General features: G+C 34.7%; 1 protein-coding gene across 1 annotated transcript in view; it reads left to right on the top strand.

Moving 5' to 3' along the window:
* The window catches only part of hppy (MAP4K3-like protein hppy), a 452,362-nt gene that overhangs the window by 337,874 nt on the left and 93,596 nt on the right, over positions 1 to 20,892 (top strand). The window contains exons 20-21 of the mRNA XM_090399556.1: positions 609 to 688; positions 11,475 to 11,535. Of these exons, the coding sequence (XP_090255682.1) occupies positions 609 to 688; positions 11,475 to 11,535 (141 nt within the window). The remainder of the gene's footprint in view (positions 1 to 608; positions 689 to 11,474; positions 11,536 to 20,892) is intronic.

Below are 20,892 nucleotides of genomic sequence, written 5' to 3'. Positions count from 1 at the left end.
AATCACTTGGTTGGTGAAAAACACTTTAACTAGCAGAGACAAACAGGTTATTGTTCCTCTTTCGAGTCTAGATAAGACCCCATCTAGACATGCCCAGATATGGGTGCCAGAGTTTCTTCTCAATGGGGAGGAGGTGGAGAGGATCCAGAGACGAGTGACCAAGATAATAGCAGGACTATGGAAAAATGAACCTTATGAGAACAGGTTGAAGATTTGTGGGCTGCAGAAATTGGTTGATAGGTGGAAAAGGGGTGATATGATTGAGCCATTCAAATTACTGAAGAGTTTCTATAAGATTAATTCAGAAGATATTTTTGAGAATAGGACTGGTAGTGGGAGGACTAGGGCCATCCATGGAAGCTTAGTAAGAGTGTGGTTAGCAAGGGTGTTAGAGCTAGGTTTTTTACTTGGAGAGTGGTAAATGAGTGGAATAAGCTGCCAGAGTCTGTTATGGTGCCATGACTGTAAATGAGTTCAAGATACTGTGATAGATACTGTGTAAATGTTGAATAGTTGTTCTTGACATGATGTTGGGCCTCCCTCGATGAGTCTAAGGACTCCTTGGAGCTGCCCATAATAATAATTAATCCTTTTATTCTTGTTTACAGATCAGCATATTCTCTTTGGGTGTGAAGAAGGTATATATACCCTTAATCTCAATGAACTGCATGATGCATGTATGGATCAAGTAAGTATAATATTTCGTTTATACAAATGACTCAAATATTTAAATTTGGTCCCTGTTAATTGGATGTAAATCACCCCAGTGTATTTTTTTCTTTTTAGGTTTAGCACAGTGCTTAAGCACTTAGATTTATTTTGTTTGTCTGTCTATATACTTCTATTAAAATTACATTCTGGCTAGTGGAAATTGAAATCAGATATTTAGAATATCTGTTAAAATTTGTCAATGCATGTGAATTGCTCTTTGCAGTGAAATTTTGGTAAAATGATTTGAATTGGTACAATATATTATTAATTCTATCCTCTCTAAAGTTGCAGAGAATCTTATATATATAAAATTTTAGATAAGAGATGAATTTTATCACCTGGTGTGAGACCATCGCCCTGCTTATTGGATCCCTAAAGTGGGCTAAGAAATTTTGTTAAAATCCCTTAGCCCATACTACTAATATCTCTATCTGTACTAATATTATTATGTGTATATTAGATATATTTAACTGCCTCCATAAAGCGATTTGAAGAATAGTGGGACTCCCTTCAATTTGAAAAGACTGAGTTTAATTCTCATTGTGATGAGAGCAATCTTTGCATGTATTTTTTCCGGTTGAAGGTGAATTAGCTGATCTCATGTGGAGGGAGCATTGTGTTTTTCCTCCCAGAAACTCAGATTTTTCATTCTGCATACAGGCAAATTGGCCATGACAGCACATTCGATTTATAGTAAAAAAAATGCTATTGGTGGCAGTGGTGGGAATTGATGGTGCTGTATGTGTTGTTGTTGTTATAGTGTGGTTGTGTAGTTGGAGGATTAAGTAGAGGAGATGGCAAGTTGTGTAGTGGAATAGTGTGCTCTCCCACAATGAGTTACTGTAGAGAGTCATGTAATAATAACACACACACACACACACACACACAAAATATTGCAAACCTGTAACACATCAGTGCTATGAGAGAGATAGAGCAAGAGGTTAAAGAATGAGCAAGTAAGTCAGGTATTAGCTAATGTGTTTCTTGAATAACTAGAGGTTGTAGTCTTTGTGAAAGTGAGGGAGTTTGTTCCAATGAACCAAGACAGATGGATTGATGAAGAGAAATTGATTTCGGAGGTTTAAATGAGGTCAGTAAAAGGATGTTGAGTAGTTGCTGCCCAGGCATAGGCAGAATGAAAGAGGAGGAAGGGAAGTTGGTTTGATTGGTTTGAAGTGACAGTAACTGTTTACCATTAGCTGCTCATGGTCTTACAGTCTTAAAGAAAGTGACAAAATGGTAGTGGCCAGTTCAGTACCATTGTCTATGAAAATACTGTACAGAAGAGGCATGCACAAGATAGTAACAGAATGAGAATGCCTATGAGATAGTGATTAGAATGAAATTCTGTGTGGATGAAGAGGTAATATGAGTTAACCAAATTGCTTTCTGCTGAGAAACATTGAGCATTCTTAAGGGAAATAGAGAGGAGAAATGAAAGGAGGAATTGATTTTGTTGGATTTCATTGCAGCTAAATTATAAAAGGATATTGACTAGTCTGATTTTATATGTTAATTGAAAATGTATGAGTGATAGGTGCTATTCAGCACTCATAGAATTACCTGCAGAAGAGACATAAGATAGAAATAATCATTTGTGTTGGGGTTAGAGGGAGAGACAGAGATTCAGTTAAATTAACTTAAGTTAAAATAGTTCAAGTGCTGTGGTAATGAATGTTAAAGTGGTAAAGAATGCCATTGCAAAAATGTGTCCTATTATGATTGTTGGATCATTTCTGCCCCCCCCCCACACACACGCACATGAAACTTTAGCCATGAAGGGATCAAACATTGAACTTGGTTTGCATTAGACAATATCTCTTTTGTATCATCATTCCATCCATAAATTGTTTTAGTTTGTGAGGTCACCCTTATTGCATGCACTTTGTACTGCTCAGAAGTGTGCTGATCACTTTTTTTTATATATTCCCTTCACAGTATTTTTTTTTTTTTTTTTTTGAGTACCTACATTATAATGCTATTTATCTACTTGAACGCCCCCCCCCCCTCCACAAACTTGGTTTATCCTCCTAACCTGGGTTTGCAGTCTGATATTGCTCCTTTGAAACAGTCCCTGACTACATCCCATGCATTACTGACATTCTCTCCTTGTACTTCTTAAGCCATGACACTAATAATTCCACATGTTTAACAATCTCCCACAGCAAGATTGTATTGGGTACTTTCCCCAATTGGAGGCAGAATGACTATCCCTGTTATGGATACATCATCTGATGCTGTTATCAGATCCAGCACTCTCAAATCCCTCCATCATATGCTAGTAATTATTACTCAATAGCTGTACGAGTACGTATAAATTCCATTTTGACCATGCATCCTTTCCTCCCTCCACTCTATGCCCTTATAATTGAAGTCTCCCATAATAATTGTTCAATCTAATCTGCCAATGCATGGCATCTACATCTTCTTGTTAGACCTCCTGGTTTATAGCAACAATCAACAATACATTTTGGCCTATTGACTACTATCTTGCACTAGATGGCTTCAAATGAACCATCTCCCCTAGACCTAATGAACAAAATTAATAATCAAAATAGTTATATTTTAAACCCATTCATGACTTAGTACAAGGAGATGTGAAAGTACAAAATGGCCTTTGTACTTTCTCATCATGTAATTTTGTATGCTTTTGTTAATTCTTTGTGTTCTGTTGTCAATTATCATATCTGCTATTTACTTTGTTCTGTTTCCCAGTTTGCTTCCTGGAACAGGAATTTTTTTTTTTTTCCCCTACTAAATTTTCTGTGATATGAACCTTGCACTATAATACACCATTTCCTTGCTCACTTGGGGTTTGCTATAGTGAACCTCTGATGTAAATAATTATTGAGGCATCTTGCATCCACACAGAGCTTTAGGGAATCATTAATTTGAAAAATCAGTGAATCGTAACAAGAATTGAGAAACCTCAATAAGAGGTTTCTCACCATATTAGCACATTTCAAAATTGTGGTGAGGTTTTAGTTCTTATACGTAAAAACTGAGAGTAGCACTAATTTAAGATGTTTTGCTTTGTCAGCTAAATTATATATATATTGTAAAAAAGTGAAAAACTTTGCAAAACTCTCTCTCTCTCTCTCTCTCTCTCTCTCTCTTTAACCATGTTGCCTTCAATATGGATAAAATACGCTCCTCTACACTTCGTATCCATCATATATTTCAATGTAATATCAATGGTATTGCAATTTTAATATGCACTTCACATCCATGGTAACCTGGACGTATATATACCTTGGCTGGTTAGGTGGTTAATGCAGACTATTTTAATAATATGGCAATATATCCATTTTCCTATTGTATATGGTTATATGGAATTTCAACAGATAAGTATTTTTTGTTTCTTCTGCATTCTTATTTTTTGATATTTTTTATTTTATTTTGCTGGTGTTGGTTCTCTCCATCATACTAAGCATGGATTATTCAAGCTGATATTCATAAGAAATTTATATGATAGTAATCTCATTTGAAGTTATAAGATTGCTAGTAGTGCAATTTATATCTGTTCTATGGGATTTTTTTTTGGCCACATTCTGGCAATAATTTCACAGTGGTACAGCTACAACATCAAATGTAGCTATATCATTGGGTTTATGACAGAAAGGTGTTTTTAATAAGTAAATTCAGAGTTTTCAGTTTTTGAGATAATTGTACCAATTTCCTCAAAGGTAACACTAGGAATTCAAATCAGCATCTTCTTGTTTCACATACTTATTGTCATGTGTAAATTGCAACATTTTGTTTTGCTATGAAGATGCTGGTTTGAAATCCAGCATAATATAAGCCAGTTAATAAACATCTTTGTATAATTTAGTTTGTCTAGTGTTGTAAAACTATTAAAATAGTTATAAATAACATCCAACACCAAAGCTTGCCGATTAGATACAGTAGGAAGTGAAATATCAAAATATGAAGAGGTGAGGTGAGTGACTAAGTTTTAAAACAGATACTAGAGTCTTCATTATTAAAAAATATGGAAACAACTATCATGTTATAGTAATATTTCAGTTTAATATAAACCAAAATAATCACCTGACATTTTGATCTTCATATCAAGGTCATCTGGAGCCCATGTGCGTGTGCTCACACACACAAAGAAACAATCTACTTTATGCTAAAGTCACAGTAATTTGGTCAACTGTTAACACTACTGGCCTGCCTTCTGGTGAAAAAAAAATTACTACATCAAAGCTATAGTCCTGTTGTTATTATTATCCATTTGGTTACAAATCACTAAAAGATATATTAAGCTAGAGAGCAACATGCTCTCACATAAATTATAACAAAACAGTATAGATGGCCAATGAGGGCTGAAATTATTCGAGTCCTAAAGTAAGGGTTTGCTGGAGAACTTAAGAATTTAAGTGGGCTGAATGTGTGCTATCCAAATTCTTGGAATTTTTATGCCACCAGTATTGTTTACATTAGGAGGTCGATCAAATTTCACAGACTTTTTAAATTTGCATTCATACCAGAATTTTTGTATAATGAAAGAAACAGTTACCTTTCCAATCAAGTTGGTGTTAAGAGCATGATCTGAGAGACCTTCTTTACCAAAATTGTTAAATTTAATGTGCCATTTGTGTTCTTTTTATGGATATGAATTGTGCATCCAGTTTCATCAATATAAGGTAAATTACAGGTGTAATGGATTCAGTGTAACCCAAGGTGAGTTAGGGAAGAGATCTATGGAGAATTCATATGTTTTTTTAATTTTATAGATGATTTAAAAGTAGCGCCAAGATTGTAATGGTGTAGAATTTATTTTATTTTATTTTTTTTCACCAGAGATCAGGCCAGAAGTGTTAATGTTGACCAAATTACTGACTTTAGCATACTATGTGGATTGTAACATAGTTGTTTCTTTGTATATATATGTGTGTATGATCTTGATATAAAGGTCAAAACACAAGTGGTTATTTTGGTTTATATTAAACTGAAGTTTTACTATGACACAGTAGTTGCTTCCATAATTTTTTAATAATGACTGCTGATCACCTTGTAACTATGAAGGAAAACATACTAGGGCCATTAAGATATTTTCTTTCACTCTGCACAGATGGGAGGGGGAAATGTTTAGTTTTAGTTAAAGTTGTGGGAGCTAGACAAACTCTTGGTTAAATTTTATGTTTCAGTGTAGCACAACAATACCTGATTACTGTGCTATCTTGAAATGTAAAACTCTGTAAGAAGCTAGGTAGCCAATTAAGAACAGTTAAAATAGGGAGATGTCCAGTGGAATACATTGTGAGCAGTGGTGAAACTCTGATCCAAACATTCTCAAAACAGTGTAAAATTAGTAACATCAAAAAACACTCAAGTGATAATCCCAACTAGATTTTTGGCAAAGTCATCTTCACAGTGGACATGAAGGCACCCATACCAAGTTTTGTCAACATCGGTAGAATTCAAGTTTTGGTGAATTATCCAGTAGTGCAGCAACAATCATATTTCATGACTTATATGGTCACTTAGGCAACAGCTTTCCCAAAACTAAATGTTTCTATTCAGATATGTTTCAGATATATTGTCAGCTGTGCTCCAAACCCGTCTGGAAATGCGAAAGTACTGATTACTGCCTGTCAACCTTGGAAAGTTTTCTGAAAGATCAAGAGACCTAGTGGAACCTGTCAGGAATATATATATATATATATATCAGAGGCTGGCACTCTTCTTTATTTACTCTTCTGGCACAGAAGAATAAGTAAATTCCAATGGCCTTAGCACTCTCGCATTTGGGGTGGTGTACCCAAAACCTTCATAAGAATGAATTCTTGATTGTATACAGAAGGAAGGGCAATCTGCCTAATGTGTGACTCCTCTCTCCCTCAAACTTGTTCTGCTCGCTTTTTATATAGGTGCTTTATATTTCTGCATTATGCGTTTTTATAGATATTTTCATAGGCCTTACTGAACTGACTCTACTATTCGTCTAATTTTCTCTAAGCATGTGAGAACTGGAGCAGCTGCTGGGCAACATCTGTACACAGTTTATCTCCAAATGTTGAACCAACTTCTGATCTTCTTTCATTCTATTCAACTTATTCTTTGAAACAGCGCCCCCCCCCCCATACTTTTCCCCAGTGAATACAATCTCCATCTTTTCAAGAAACTTGATCATAAATTCCTTCTTTCTCCTTACCCTCTTGTCCACACATGGTACTGTTTAGTTTTGTAACCTCTTGTGTGTTTGTGGGGGGGGGGGTATTATTATTTTTTTTTAAAAAAACCTTATTAATCTGTTTTGTATTTTGGTTTAAGCCAATAAGAATACAATTTGGTCTGCTAAATCCCAAATTGCCAGCCCATCCTCGTTCATTCAGTATCCAGGTAGATACCCAACAAGGTGCACCATGAGAAGGTGAGGATTGGACATTAGGTCAGAAGCCCTGGTCGGTTCTCAGCATTCCTTTAAAGGCTATGTAGAGGTCTCCTCTCAGTTATACAGCTTCATACAGATCCATAAATTAAACCAGTTTTAATTTATGGATCTGAGAGCTGGGTCAGAAGTAAAACACTTGACCAAAGACTAGAAACCGCAGATATGAGAGTCCTGAGAAAGATTAGAGGCGTGAACAGATGGCATCAATGGCAATATCATATTAAAAACGACGATAATAGGAAAGAACTTGACATTGTCAGCATCCAGGAATGCGTTAGCAGAGCTAAACAGAATGGGCGAAGAAAGATTAGCAAAACAAGTGTTCTCAGCCAGGTTGGCAGGAAAACGACCCAGAGGAAGACCAAGATATAGATTGATTGATACGGTACAAAGTGCCTTAGACGATAGAAATATAAGATCTGATAATGTTGGAATCTTGACAAGTAACAGACTGATTCGGAGGAAAAATTGTAGATAGGAAGTTAGTAATGATGTAAATTTTTCATGTAGTACTATCATATCCTGCACACCCCTTGAGGGTACATGGCAGGAATTTGATGATGATGATACTAATCTGTTAACTAGTTTGCTCTATAGGATGCTGTTTTATAGGATAAATCTAAAAAAACAAACTGTCTCATATTTGTTTTTCATTGTTTTCTAAAATAGCTTAAAATGTGAAAGTGACTATTGTTGGAAAAAGAATAAAAGATTTGATTTGGTGTTGATGGTTGCATCTTTTTTTAGGTCACTCCCATATATGACAAATCAAAAAATACCAATAATATGACAATTGTAGACATTGGAAAGAATATAATATTTATGATATGAATCTTGATTTCATCACAGGATTTCTATTTGCTCATTAACTGTAATAAAGTTATATTTGATTTTAATAAAGTTAAGACAGTTTGTTGAAATCTGTGATATTGACAGAGTTTCACTTCCTGCATATCAACACTGTCACCATGCTTTTTAAATATGTTTTTTTCACCCTGCAGAACAGCAAACTCACCAGTTGGCAGAATGAGTAACTCATGTTTTTCATTTAACAGACATAAAATACTGTCCTCAGCCTATATTCTTAATGCTGACTAAACCAAACCAAAATTTTCTCTGTTTTTCTCCTTTTACTTTCAATTTTTGAATAAAAAAGTGCCTCCATAGTGCAATTGAAAGAAAAACGGTACATTGCGCCTTTTGATTGGAATAGGCCTAAGTTCGATTCTCGTCGCGATGGGAGGAATCTTTATCTGGACGATTTCAATCGAAGGTGAGTTAGCCGATCTCATACGTGGGGTAGCAGGGTTTTTCATCCCGCATACAGACAAATCGGCCCTTCAGAATACATGCAATTTACAGACAAAAAATACTAGTTGTGAAGGTGAGCAGTAGATGGCATTGATGGAGATGATTCACAGTAGTGGTTGAGACAGTTGTAGGTGTCCTCTCGCGATGAGTCTTCGGACTCCTTGGAGGTATAAGGAATAATAATAACAGTGAATTTTGGGATCTGATGGAGATAATAACAACACATCAAAACTGAAGTTCCAGGACATTTGTTACTATATCATGGCTGTATGACAGAATGTCATTATGGAGCTTATATTCCATGGCTTGTGTTATTCATAATTATTAAATTATTGCTGAAAGTTTTTTTACTTGGTTATTCTATAAATTAAAGATACCAGGAAATTATATTCTTGGTTTAATCCTTTATCCAAGGGTAAGCAAACAAAGTTTGCATGTGAGGTATCTTCACAAGTGGACTAATTGTATATAGAGGCTAATGACTTCATATCAGTTGCCTTAGTATCCCATAATGCAAAACACACACCCATTTCAGACATGTATAATGCAATGCATTATGGGAAGGGCCACTGCCCAGACTAATTTCAACCTTTATTGAAGTCTCATCAAATAAATTATTTAATTTAATTAAATAGTATGAAACTAGTCATTGATTTATTAAATTGTTTTACTTTTTATATGTTTATTTTGACAGTATATGTGTTTATTTTGACAGTATGAATTTAAGAAGAATGCCATTGTAATTTGTCATTATGAAACTAGCTAGCTAGTTTAAACTAATCATAATAATATTACCGTTTAGTTTATTTAATCAGAATTACAGTACTCAGACCACAGCAGGAAGGCAATTTGCTGTTCTGATAATTGAAAGTACAGTTAGCACTGTGCGATAAGTCAGTTGATATCATGTAATTGAAGAATTGCTGTTTGGAAGGTTGAATAAATGGTACATTACTGTATATACAATTTAATTAATTGGAGTCAATTAATTTAATTGTATAATTGTTTAATTAATAAAGGTCAAAACTAGTCAAAATCAGTTCTCCATATTCTGCAATGTGGAGAACTTACTGAAGCTTCTGATGTAATGTCCAGTCCTCACCTTCTCATGGTGAACCCCCATCACCAAGTATCTGCCCAGATACTGCACACATAAGAATGAGATCTCAGCTTGAGATTTAGCCAACCAAATTTCTGTAGTAAATCAACTGTGCCTATTAAATAAAATTGACTCAGCATCTCTTATAAAAAGCTTTGTTTAATTTATAATAACATACACATAAGGAGATGCAAAGTGCTGCACTTTACTCTTTTCTGAATATCTAAATAAGTGCAACACACCATGAGCTGCCTAGCAAACAAAGTTTGCACCTGAAGTATTATATCTTCAGGAGTAGGACAACTTGTGGCAAAGGTGGACTAAGTTCTCATCACTTTCCTTAGTATCCCATAATGCAAAGCACATCTCCTTGCAGACATGTATAATGCTATTCATTATGGGAAGGGTCACAACCCAGACTAGTTTCAACCTTTATTGAGGTCTCTTCAGTTGGAGCCAGACCCATTGGTGATACCAAGATTAAAGCATTGCTTCAACCTTGCCAGCTAAATATATCATATATAGGAGAAACAGGATGCACAATTCCTGACAAAAGAAACATAAACAACACATTAAATATAATAACTATGGTGAAGCTGGCCTTTTTGACCATGCCCTGAACACTTGACATAGAATTGACTGGAAAAGCACCAGTTGTTTACATCACACCAAAACATGGTATGAATGCAAATTTAAGGAAGCCTGTGAGATCCTTATCAACCACTCCAGTCTGAACAATAATGATGGTCTAAAAATCCCAAGCATATGGAAGGCACATATTCTATCCACGGAACTTTTCTCTCTAAGAGTTAACTATAAACAGGACTGTAGATAATCCAGAATCCTAAATCTAAAATAACAATTGTAATGCTAAAAATAGGACATCATTGTTACTGAAAGAAGACCATCTATAAGAAAGAATATTTTCCCATGTTATCTTAAATAGAATTTAGTTTTGATGTAGTTTCTAAATATATATATATATTTTTTTTTTTTTTTTTTTTTTTTTCCCGCTAGAGGTCATGCCAGTAGATTAACCAGTGATCAAATCATTTTTCCTTTAGCTTACTGTGTATAATGTAACTCAGCTTGTCCTTGTATATTTGTATATACTCCAGATGATGATCTTAATATGAAGATCAAAACGTTGGGAAATTAAAATAGTTATTTTTAACACGGTTGTAAAGTCCATAATTTCTGAAATGAAGGATTTAGAAACTTTATATGTGGGGAAGTCAATACAATATACTAATTTTTTTTTTTTTTTTTAATTGATTATTTTATTGTAATTTTATTTTGTGTTCCATTGTTATTGTATTGGACATGCCTATGGTACTTGGCAAAAATTTTGCAGCTCATAAATTTATTTCACTGTAGTTTTAGTTCCTATCTTTAATTTTCTAATTATCCCACAAGCAGGCATACCAGCCCTGTGAACACGCGCAGCTACAGCCATAAATAGACCAGGAGGCATAGGGCTAGTCACCTTATCCTCAGGACAGGTACGACTTATAAGGGCTTAAGATAGCTCTGTAACAGGCCAGTAGGCCTGTTACAGAGCTATCTTAAGAAGAGCTATCTTATTCTATCAGAAGAAGAATTTTCTAATTATGTGAGCTTACGTATATTAAAACACTATTGTGTTTTATGTAAGTGAGGGAGAGACAGACAGACAAACTGTTCAGCATAAGTTGAAGCATTTTTGATAAAGAAAGCAGAATCTGCTTTCACCTGCAAATTCAGCAAATGTGCTGTTTAAATAATTGATTAATAATAACTGTATTTCAAATAGTTTTTCCTCCTGCATATGTAGTATTTACTCTTAGATTGTAATGACATTCTTTAGAATATCATTACACTTTAGTACAAAACTTTAATAAAACTAGATTTCAGAATTTAAGTCATTACTTGGATATTTATGTTAATTTTTTTTTTTTTTTTATCTATTTCTAGCTTTATCCCAGGAGGACAGTGTGGATGTTTGTTGTTAAGGATGTGTTAATGACTCTTTCAGGTACTAGTTAAAACATACTTTTCCTTAATGTTGTCATTTACAATGCAGTGCATTTCTTTATACTTAAGTTTAAGTTATATATAAATTTGAACAACTAGAAAATAATGTAGCAGTGAACTATATTTCTATTTGTTTATTGATTTTTTTTTGTTATAATCGAGAAAAAAATGGATACAAGCGTGCTGCTGATCATAAACTAAAGTTTCCAAGCTAGTACATATTACTCTTTGTGAATTTATTATTATTATTATTATTATTATTATTATTATTATTATTGTTGTTCTGGGCAACTCCAAGGAGTCGACAGACTCATCGAGGGAGGCCCTAACATCATGTCAAGAACAACTATTCGACATTCACACAGTATCTATCATACCTTGCCTTGAACTCATTCACGGTCGTAGCACCCACAACAGACTCTGGAAGCTTATTCCGCTCATTCACTACTCTCCAAGTAAAAAACCTAGCTCTAACACCCTTGTCAACCACGCTGTTGCCCAGCTTCCATTCATGGCCCCTAGTCCTCCCACCACCAGTCATATTTTCAAAAATATCTTCTGGCTCAATCTTATAGAAACCCTTCAGTAATTTGAATATCTCAATCATATCACCCCTCCTTTGCCTATCGACCAATTTCTGCAACCCACAAATCTTCAACCTATTCTCATAAGGTTCGTTCCACAGACCTGTTATCATCTTGGTCACTCGTCTCTGGATCCTCTCCACTTCCTCCCCATCACGAAGAAACCCTGGTGCCCATAACTGGGCACAGTAGTCCAGATGGGGTCTTATCAAGGCTCGATACAGAGGAACAACAACTTATTTGTCTCTGCATGTTAAAGTATTTTTCAGAAGCCAAGTGATTTTGGTGAGCTATTTTGGTCACTTTTGCAACGTGCCCCCTAAACCTCAATTCTCTATCCACCAACACTCCCAAATCCCTGGCCTCATCAATCTCCTGGAGTACGGTTCCACCAATGCGATATACTGCTGCTATTCTTTTCACCCCAAAGTGCATAACCTTACACTTTGGCACATTAAATTGACATCCATTTTTCCTAGCCCAGTCCTCCAAACTATCCAAATCATCCTGTAAAATTTTGTGCACTCATAATTGCTCCTGTGCACTCATAATTGCTGTGCACTCATAATTGCTCTACCCAACTTTGCATCATCAGCAAACAAGTGAACACTTCCTCTCAAATCCTTTCCTATATCATTGATGAACAAATTGAAAAGCAGTGGTCCAATAACAGAGCCCTGTGGCACTCCACTAGTCACAAGCCATCTTTTAGAATCCACTCCTGAATAAACCACTCTCTGGTATCTCTCCTTCAACCACCCGCCTATCCATCTCACCAATCCTATATCTATCCCCATCTACTCCAGTTTACTGATTAGGGTTCTATGTGGTATCCTATCAAAAGCCTTGGCATGGTCCAGTAGTATTACTGTAAACCCATTACCCCTATCCAGTTCAGCCATCACTGTGTTATAAAATGTGAGCAAGTTACTGAGGCATGATCTACCCTTCACAAAACCATGTTGTCCCCCATACAATATCCCATTTTCATCTATCCAATCCTGTATTCTTTTCTTGACTTATTTCTCTAAGACCTTCACAATGATTCCTTATATGCTAATCGGTTGGTAATTTACAACAGCAGTCTTGGAACCACCTTTATGCAGTAGAACTATTTTCCCCTCTTTCCACCCCCTCGGGACTAACCCAGACCCGAGACTCAAATTAAACAAAATGGTCAAGGGTACTGACAATTCTTTAGCTGCTTTTCGTACAACATGAGCTGGTATACCATCCAATCCCACAGATGTATTGACATTTAGGTTATGCAATAGACTACTCACCTCCACTTCATTCACCACAATTCCCGTATAATCTACTGGTACATTCGTTTCTGCAATGTCACCACCTGGATGATATATTTTTGCAAAGTGCTCACTCAGTAACTCAACTATATCAACTGATTCAGTTACCTCCCTACCATCGGCATTCATTCTTTAAAATCATTCTGCCATGTACATTTTTCCTTTTACTTGCTACATATCTAAAAAACTGTTTAGGATTCTCTTTAGCTTGCATGGCCAATGTTCTTTCGTAATCCTTTTTTGCTTTTCTTACCACACTCGCTACCCTTCTGGCCTGCGCTTTTTACCGTTCGTGTGCCTGCCGGTCACCTTTCTCTTTAAATTCCCTCCATAGTTGTTTCTTTTTTTGCAGCTCAAGCTTAATGGTGTTATTCATCCATTTAACCCCTAGTTGATTTATTATTCAGACTCTAGTATACAGTCAGCCATTGCTTCATGCAAACACTTCTTAACTACCTCCCATGCACTATCGACTTCCTCCCGTGGACACACGGGAGGAAGGAATTGGATTTAGAAATTGGATTTAAATTTAGAGACATAAAATTTTCTTTTGTGACTACATTCATACCAAGTGAGTACATGACGTTAATTATTAGTAAAATTTTTGCTTGTGTATCACAGGCATTTTCAGTGGGGGGGGGGGGGGGGGTTAAAATATAACTTAAGAGAAAAAATTCGGCAAGTCATGAAAGTTTTAGTATGGTAACAAATGATCATCTAATTCATAGAGTTAAAATGAAAGATTAGGATTGTGGAAGTATTGTTTCCCAGAAGGGAGTTACATGTAGGCCATCATATCTGTTCAATTAGGATGATGTAATATTACCCCACAACTTTATTTATAAAGCTGTTCCATAAACTGTTTTATTTTTGTCTGTTGTTGTTGTTCTGTTTTTCCAGAGAACCCGGTATTTAGTGGAGACTGCACGTTCAACAAGACATGACTTTTCAGGAAACTTGATGTACATTTTATGTTCTTCATGACAAACTGAATCAGATCTTCCAAATTGTCTAAAATATCATAGTGTATAAGAGCAGGATATCTGTTAGATGTCTAGCAAGCTTAATGGAAGAAGTTTGTCTTTAGGTGAAGAAAGAAAAGTTGAAAATTTTCAGACCAGACAAGCTGCATAAATGCTGAGCAGCTTAAGAATTTTAGCATTGCATAGCAGTAAGAAGTGGGAATCTGTTTGGCTATGTTGTGCGTGTGTGTGTGCGTGTGTGTGTGTGTGTGCGTGCGTGCGTGCGTGCGTGTGTGTGTGTGTGTGTGTGTGTGTGTGTGTGTGTGTGTGTGTGTGTGTGTGTGTGTGTGTGTGTGTGTGTGTTGAAGGGATGGAAATTATTTCATTGAATCTTGAACTGAGACTGTGAAATTCAGTGTTGCAGTATATCCATATGACCAAATACATGTACTTCAGGTACTTATAATCATTTATATACAGTAGAATTTGATATGGTTCAGTTAAGTTTTTATTTGTAAATATGGCTGTCTTGCAAGAACCGTCACAATGTCTGACAGAAGTATGATTTTCAAAGAAAGGTACTTTTATTAATGGTACTTTTGTAAAAATCTTATAAACTCAAAGTGCAGTTTATGCACGTTCAGCCTGTTTTTTTTTTTGTTTATGTACTATAGATGTAGTTGTGTTTGCCTAATTTTGCTGCAACAAAGTCTCATATGGGGGAATTTTTCTCACAGAAACTACAAATTTAAGATGTATACTAGAATTTTTCCTTCCAGAAGGATAAATAGTATATCTTAAATTTCCTCATTATCAGATTCCTAATATAAATCCTCAAGATGAGTACAGAATGCTGCACTATAAGAGCACTGATTAAGCTTGCATTATTCCAAATTTTGTTGACAATTTTATTCTAATTAATTTGTTATTTGACAGGTCTCTAATATTGTCATATCACCTATGGTCTTCATTTAGATATTTTTCTTGTCATTCTGTCATCATACACCTTATTTTCGAAATTTATCTCCCCTAATCTGTTTAAGTTACTATCGTAGCATTACTTGAGATTAGCTCCACTCACACATTCTTGAATGTTAATTGTGTAATATCTTTATTTTAAATATGAGATCTGCCATTATCACACAGAATGCTCATATCTCTAGTTCTAGTCTTTGATCTGTTTTATTTCGAACCAAACTATCTTACTGAAATAATGTTGGATTCAATATCCACTTAATTGGAATCAACTATCTTATATACTGCTAGTTTAGTGTTTGGCTATTCTTTGAAAAAATTTATTCATCTGCTAGATTACCACAATATTAGCTTTAATTATTTTGTTATCTGTTTCTAGATTTAATTGGCATTGTCACTAAAAATTGTGTGCCTAAATAGCTGAAATATATGAATTATTCTGTAGATTGTTCTCTATTGAGAATGCAGTTGATTTTTTTTTAATTTTCCTGCCTATTTTCATAGTTTTTGTCTTTTTCTTGCTGATTTTCATACCAAATTTGTTATAGCAATCACTCAGTTAATGGTCGTGGAGATTTGCACTGGATTTATTTAAAAGTAGAACATCATCCACATAAAGTAAAAAAAAAAAAAGCTAGATTTAACATTTGATATCGGTTTAATGCCATTTGATAATTTGATCCATTTAATGGTGAATGACTGAAAATAGCACTTATCCTTGTCTTAGGCCTAATTTTATATCAAACTAACATTCTCAATTTCCTTTCATTCTACCTGCTAAGTTCTATATAATTTGCTGTATACATCCTATAATTGCAGCATTTTGAAGTGCTTTCCTCTTATCAGAATGTTTTTCCAGATATACAAAACCTAAATATCGATATGGTTTATTGATTTTTTTTGTCATCAAATTCTGGATGTGTGCCCTCAAGAGTGTTGGGGGGGGGGGGGTTAAAGGATACAATTTTTATGACAGTACTATATAAAAGATTTATATTATTGCTAACTTCCTGTCAACAATTTTCTTCCAAATTACTTTGTAATCTTCCAGGACTTCCAATATTGTTGTCTCTTATATTTTTGTTTTCTAAGGTACTTTTGATTGCATCAATTCGGAAGTGGATCTAGATCCACTTCCGAATTGATTTCATCTTATTTTCATCTTATTTCATCTTATCACATATTTCATCTTCAGAGTAGGATTTCCAATTTCTGCACCCCACTCCCCTTTTTTTTTATTTCCTACATGTGGCATGGATGAAGGCCTCCCTGTTCTTTGCTCTCCACTTTCAAATCTTTTAACCAGGGATCCACCTGAGGATTCCTGTAGGCCTAATTTTATTTTTTAGCTTATTTTTATTATTTAGCTTTACGAGCTGTAAAGCTATTTCCATGGGCCAGCTGCCAGGTAGTGCACAGGAACAAACCTGATAACTCTTCAGGAGGCTTCCCGATTGACTGGCAAATAATAATCCTGCTGTTTGCTTTGCAGGTGACTCTGTCTAAGGCCATGCATTCTCCTACTCTTTAAATTTCCTATTGTTGGATTCTGATAATATAGAGATTGGAGTAATTATTATTTGCTTCAGAATCCAACATGATCTTCCATCACATAGGCTAGACTTGTAAATATTATGTAATGTAAATCACTTGTTTATAAATTAATATTCATATAACTACCTTTAACTTTATTTGATTTTTAATTATTTAATCAAAGATATGTATTAATAGTAATATTAAAGATATGTATTAATAATAATATTAATAAGACTCTGTATTAAAATATTATTACGCTATTTTATTTATTGCTATGTTAATATTATAAGAATTTGTATTTGATATTTTAACTGCGCATTAATTGAAATGTAAATATTCTTTATTTGTTCCTACTTGTAGAGGTTTAGCATTATGTAATACCTCAATTTTATTATGTTTTGTTTTGTTGTCATGGAAACGTATGTTAGATAGCTTGCACGAGTTTGGAACAGAGTATGAGGGAGAATGTTGAAAGTTTACTAAAAAGGATTTGAGTTAAAGAGAGCACGAGAACAATTTAGGCGTGAAGAATGGATATATAAGCGAGGAACGCTAAAAAAAAAAAGAGGAGAGGCTTTGGGTTGGAATCAGAGGATATTCTAATTCGACATTCGGAGAAGGAATCAAAAAGGAGATTGATTCGGGGAATCGGAGTGCGGTAATAGCGAGTCGGCGAGTCACTCAAGTAGCTAATTAAAGTCCAGTAGTCGAGAAGCGGTTAGCTAATAAGTTGTAGAATAACAGTTATAGCTACAGAAGACAGCTGAGTGACTACTGAATGACTAGCAATATTTTAGTTGAGATTTAATTTCAGCGCCGACCTTTCAAGGACACACTGAATCTTGAAGCATAGCATGGAGTAATTAGAGAATAAGTAGAGACTGTAAAGTTAAAATTTAACGATAGCCGTGTTTAGAATTGTAGTGCCTAAAGGATTAATTGAATGCCAGAGGAATGGCAACTGTGCATATAAAACTTCAAGTTAAAGAATTATTGTGTGTTACCTTAATTCATAAGTGATCAGTAGTACTTCATGCTAGAACGTTTAATTATGTGTATTGTGAACCATTAATTAATTCAGTTATTACTGAGAAGATTTGTTTAATGAGTGCCGTTAAGTTGTTTAAAGTGTTTACAATTACAAAAAAAATGTTCGCATAAAGGTAGATGAATAAAGAAGATTATCGGTAAGAATATTCCAACCATTAATATTCCTATGCAGAAATATGTGTGAGTTTCATCCTAGAATATCCCTATAATAACAGTAACTATTGTGGAGATTAGCTGAAGTGTAGATTTAAAAGTGTATGCTTATGAAGAAGTGTTACTGCATTTTTATTGTATTTGAAACTTATGAAACTGTGAGATATTTGTGCAATTGGTTACTGAGGAACTTGATGACTTTAAGCTTTACCAAGTGCTTAATTGAATTTTGTGAGAGCTAAAATGTTTATAATATCTTATTTAGTGATTTGAACTTAAGTGTAAGATTTGTGATACTAAATTAAATGTTTGTTTTTGTTAATCAAAGGTTGTATTTTGCCTGAATCTCTTTTACTGCACCATTCATAAAATATTCAAACCAAAGCGGGTGAATTAAGTAAGTCAAATATACTCGGCCAGTATATATAATATTAACACCTAAAAGGAGAGATAGTTGTGAGTTGGTTTTTCTTCAATTCTTGAACTAATTCAGATATAGAGTGGCACAGTCTATAAATATAAATTTTCTCTATATTTGAATTAGAAACCAACTAGCAACTTATTATTATGTTTAAGAACATCATAGTGATCAACATGTTGGATCCAAGGTATAGATTAAGACGAAGTAGGATCCAACACTATTTTTTTTACTTATGACTGTGATCAACAATAAAAAAAAAATCCCAGAATCCCAGAAAAAAAATCTCCTACAAACCAAAAGACCTCTAAAAACATTAAAAACGCTTCAAAAAATTGTAAGAAAGCAAAAATACATCCTAAAAATAAAAATAAAAAATTCTCAAAATTCCTTCTTTCAAAAAATAAATAAATACACATCAGGAGTCTTAATTCCAATATCAGTGATGTGCACCACCACCACCACTTAGTCATCCAAACATGATATACTATTTATCCCCAAACCACAACTTGCATCTTCTACAACAACATCTCACTTCAGCTTTCCTCAATACATCTTCCATCATGATGGAAGATGTGGACCTGTGCTTTTGTCTGGTCTGATATTCCATGTCATGCCTAACCTTGTCCTTATCTCTTTTGTTCCACATTGGCCTTCTCCCATCTTGTTCCTGTGTCACCTACAACAGTGCCAATTGCAATGATCATCAGGACTTCTGTGTCTCATTTCCATGGTCTGATTATTGCTTCTGCTCTGATCTAATAATAGAAATTATTCTTACTAGGATGAGTGCTTTTATTCCCTACTTAATATAAAATCCTGGACCTTTATCCAAACCATGGTTCTCCAATAATTGTGCCAAAGCAATCCAAACCAAAAATTCAGCATATGTCCTATGGCTCCAATCAAAAACTCCAGCCTCTCACTCAACTTATATGGTAACACCTCCCAAAGGTTAAGGCAGAACTCCTATCATTCCACAAACTATCCAGAGTATGCCTCCTCTGAAGTTTTGCCAGGTGGATATCAGAAAAAATCTTCAGCAGCCTTGATGGAGCAAGACTTAAGTTTGCCAACATAATTCTACTTGAAACTTCCTACCATTCAAGAAATTTATCTTCATGTTGGTATTGAATGCTATCACTACTCCTTCCTTTCCCTGATTATTATTTCTTGAATATAACATCCTATACTAATTATTTAGTAAAATCTCACCTGTTTTTGTCTTCTTTGTCTCAGTAATGCCAATGATGTTCATGTGGTAATTTTCCAATTCTTCTGCAATTTGGATTTCCTTTCCATTAATACTCTTTATATTGGTAGTTCCTATTTTCAGCTCTTCTGACATTGGGTTTATTCTTCTTGAGTTAGAGCTTGTTCCAGTAGCTGACTTTTCACTGTTTGCCCTGGTTCTGTGGCCAAAACAGCAGGGCCTTGTTCAATTGGGTGATGCCCCAGCCAGCATGAATTCTCATCGTGTTCTACCATCATATGCATTTGTGATTTACACCAATAGAGAGTACAATTTGGTCAGCTAAGTCCCAAATTCCCAGCCCATCCTCATTTGTTCAGTACCCAGTAGATACCTACTAACGGACACACCACAGGTGATTATTGGACATCAGGTCAAAAGCATTAGTCAGTTCTCTGCATTCCTAAAAGGCAATGTGGAGGTCCCCTTCCTGTTATTTGGCTTTGACTTTTAAGTGACTCCTTCCTAATATCTTTGCTTTTAATATGATTCTATCATCTGTTCACTCTTCTAATCTTCCTCAGGACCCTTATATCTGTGGTCTCCAGTCTTTGATCAACTGTTTTACTTCTAACCCAGCTCTCAAATCCATAAGGTAAAACTGGCTTGAATAATGCTAGTTTAATGTTGAGTAATTTCTTTATTCTACATAAACTTATTTAGTTGACTCCCCACCATACCAGAACTCTGTTGTCTATTACCTTATTTTGTTGGTCATCTTCACAAAAAATTGTGCCTAAATAGATGAAATGATTTACTTGTACCATAAGTTCATAATTCAGAACTTGAAGTTTTCTATGTTCCTGTCTATTTTCATAGTTTTTTTTTGTAAGTGAAACCTGTGAGGTATGCATAACTAGTTTTGGACTTTTGGTCAAGACTTTCATAGTTTTGGACTTTTTATTGCTGATTTTTCTGACATATTTATTACAGCTATTATTCAGTTTAGTTACAGAATCCTCCAAACTTTTACTGGATTTATTTAGAAGTATGACACATCTGCATCAAGTAAAGAGCTGAGATTAATATTTCCAATTTTTTTTTATCAGATTTAATGCCACTTTCTTTCATAATGTGATCTGTATAATGATTAATAACAGTGGAGATAATCTGTTTAATAGGTG

Source organism: Typopeltis vanoorti, chromosome 10 (genome assembly GCF_054136105.1).
Source record: "Typopeltis vanoorti isolate ZY-2024b chromosome 10, IOZ_Tvanoo_1.0, whole genome shotgun sequence".
Taxonomy (NCBI): domain Eukaryota; kingdom Metazoa; phylum Arthropoda; class Arachnida; order Uropygi; family Thelyphonidae; genus Typopeltis; species Typopeltis vanoorti.
The sequence above is the reverse complement of the archived record's forward strand: the minus strand, read 5'-3'. Positions and strand labels throughout refer to the sequence as shown.